Here is a 3243-nt window from a genome sequence, read left to right on the forward strand (position 1 = left end):
TCTATCAGTGTCTGTCAATGGAAGGTTTCTCTCTCTTTCTCTCTTTCGTTATGTTAACTAATATTCAGAATATTCAGAATTTCTAGTTATCCTTACATCACTCGGTCACCTACCAAACATTATCTTTAATGTTTAAATAGCTATAATAAAATGGATACTGTGTGTTCGATGCGTTATCCTTATCACTAAATGTTGGCGATGAAGGAAACACCGAAATATAAAAAGTAGGTCCTTAATGTCTAGTGGAGTTGACAAATTCACAGAGGTAGAAATTATGTGTCTACACGGGAAACAGAGCGGTCCTGTACTGGCGAAACATTACTGCCAGACGGACAAGGTTCAGTCATTACATAACGTACATGATAAATACATTGGAATGACATACATTTAATACATTAGGCAGGTATATACTGTAAACGGACATGAAACATAAAAGAACGTAATGCATATATATATAAAGGTTCATACATCATACTGAACATGTCTTTCATATACCTACACCTCCCTCCCCCCTCACGCTCGTAGTATACTCTCGAGCGGACTCTTTTTCTGTGAGCCTTTGAGAACGACGTGGGGACATTGGGGGAATATCAACTAAGGACTGCTTTTCCTGGTCCAAGCAAGGGGCCACAGGAGAAAGAGGGGATGGGTCAACACTAAGAGGTGGCACTGGGCGAAGGAAACGACGGTTTCGCCACCATACATGACCACTAGGAAAACGAATCTCGTAGTCCCTTGACCTGCCGAAACTCATGACTACCCCGACCTTGTCCCAGCGGTGAGATGTCGGGTCTTGGATCCGAACGTGCTGTCCAATAGTCAACCTGGGTAGGGGACGGGCATGCTGATCGTACCGGGTCTTAACTTGCTCGGCACGGGCGGCAGCACGGCAGTCACAGTCCTCAGTCTTGACCTGCCACTCCTTTGAAAAGGACTCCGGGTGTGCAGGGATGCATGACCTAAGAGGTCGGCCATACAAGATCTGGGCAGGGGAGCGGCCTGTGAAATTTGGAGTATTCCGGAGCTCTAAGAGACCTCGATCAAACTCCTCGCAATCAATATTGCCTGAGGGTGCCGTTGTCAGGATAAGATGCTTGACTGATTTCACGGCGGCTTCAGCATGACCGTTCGATTGTGGATAATATGGGGAGGTAACCACATGTCGAACTCCCCATTGCTCCATAAAATCCCGGAACTCGTTACCGGTGAACTGTGGTCCTCCATCAGTCCTGAGGCGTATAGGGACACCAACTTCCCGGAAGTAGCGGCAGAAGATCCTGATTGTATTAGAAGCGGTAGTATCACCTTTGCATGGGACAACAACAGGCCATCCTGAGAGTCGGTCGACTATGACGAGGAAGGCTTTTCCTGCGACGATAAAGAAATCTGCTGAAACAGACTCAAAGCTCCAATTGTGTTGACAATGTCTGAGTTAATACCAGGCCAGAAGACAGTCTGTCTTGCTCGGTGCTTAGTAGATTCCACACCCCTATGGCTGTCATGTAAGCGAGACAAGGTGCAGCGGCGGAGGGCGGCAGGAACTATAACTCTTGCTCCATACAGGACGAGGTCGCCATCAGCGTAAAGTTCATCCCGTATCTTCCAGTATGGGAGTAAGCAGTTATGCAGCTCATACCTATTGGAGGGGAATCCTGAGGTGACACAGTCGAGCAGGCGAGTGTAGACAGGGTCTGTTCTTGCTGCATCTCGTAGATCCTGAAGGGTCCTGTCGGCATCTTGAGCTGGAGACTCTCCTGAAGAGGTGACAGTGTACACAGCCATGACTGTTCACAGATGGGTGGCAGAAGGGGCACCTGCAATTTCGTCCTCTGGTGTGGGGTGGCTGACTGGGGCTCGAGACAAAGCATCAGGAATGTTCAGAGACTTGCCAGCACGCCACACAGCTGTGAATAAGTAGGGCGAAATTTTCTCCTTCAGACGCTGGAGGCGAGGATTCTCAATGGCGTCCAGCGAGTAATGATTCAGAATAGGTATGAGGGGACGGTGATCCGTCATCAGAGTAAAGTTCTGTAGGCCTGCGAGATACAGCCTACATTTTGACATCGACCAGACCACGGCCAGCATCTCAAGCTCAATAGTGGCATAGCGTGTCTTGGCGTCGGTAAGGAATCGAGAGCCACACTGAACTAGACGTAAGTGTCCACTACCATGGTCCTGCAGAAGGGCATATCCAATACCATTAAGGCGTGAGGCATCTGTCTGGAGGATGACAGGCAGGTCTGGGTCGAAAGCGGCGAGAACGGGTGGACGGAGGAGTGCTGACTTGATGCGTCGAAAGGCCTCGTCATGATCAGGGGTCCACACAAATGTTCTCTTGGGGCTCATCAGAGGGCGTAAAGGCTGGGCTGTAGCAGCAATGTCAGGGGTGAACTCTGCCAACTGGTTGACCAGGCCCATGAATGATCTGAGGTCGGTCAGGTTAGCTGGAGTAGGGAAATCCCTGATGGCACTGACTTTTTCTTGGTCAGCCGAGATGCCCTCTCCTGAGAGCGTGTATCCGCAGAAGTTGACGGTAGGTGCAGCAACCACAAACTTGTCCTTGTTGAGGGTAATCCCAAACTTGCGGCACCTGGTGAGCATCTCGTGGATACGGTAAAGGTGTGACTGGTAATCCTCATCGTGGAGAAGGATGTCATCGACAACCTTCACACAGTTCTTGACTCCCTGAAGGGCCATATCGCCTCGCAGACAGAATGCATCTCCAGTAGCTGCGAAACCCATCGGTCCTCTGCAGTGTTTGAACCGACCATATGGCATAATAAAGGTAGTCAAATGTTGACCCTCTTCGGCCAGTTCCATTTGCCAGTACCCACAGAGGGCATCAGCTGTCGTGAAGAACCTAGCCTTCGGGTCCACACTACGAATGGCGGTGAAGGGTGTGGGCGAAGGGTGGGCTGGGCGGGAAACTTGGCTGTTCAGCTTGGAGAGGTTGACAGTGATGCGTACTCCTGTGACATTCTTGGCAACGACGACAAGGGGGTGACACCATTCTGAAGGGTCATCACCAGTCGGCTTGATTATTCCATGGGTTACCATGGAGTCAAGCTCTTCCTTGACCTGGTCCCTGAAGGCAGGGGGAATCTGTCTTAGGGTGTGGATGGCGAAGGGCACAGCACCATCCTTGAGATGAATCCTCATGGGAGGACCGACCATGGGCTTGAGGAGCTGACTTCAAGTCTTCTTTGAAATCAACACATCTGCGAACTCTCGGAGGAAATATTC

General features: G+C 50.2%; 1 protein-coding gene across 1 annotated transcript; it reads right to left on the bottom strand.

Moving 5' to 3' along the window:
* Nucleotides 1-230: 230 nt before the first annotated feature.
* On the bottom strand, nucleotides 231-1782 carry LOC136843993 (uncharacterized). Its single transcript, XM_067113009.1, has 2 exons — nucleotides 1637-1782; nucleotides 231-1406 (listed from the first exon to the last, which is right to left on the bottom strand). Exons 1-2 carry the CDS (start codon nucleotides 1780-1782, stop codon nucleotides 488-490), a joined length of 1065 nt encoding a protein of 354 aa, XP_066969110.1. The 3' UTR covers nucleotides 231-487.
* Between the last annotated feature and the right edge of the window lie 1461 nt (nucleotides 1783-3243).

Source organism: Macrobrachium rosenbergii, chromosome 12 (genome assembly GCF_040412425.1).
Source record: "Macrobrachium rosenbergii isolate ZJJX-2024 chromosome 12, ASM4041242v1, whole genome shotgun sequence".
Classification (NCBI taxonomy): domain Eukaryota; kingdom Metazoa; phylum Arthropoda; class Malacostraca; order Decapoda; family Palaemonidae; genus Macrobrachium; species Macrobrachium rosenbergii.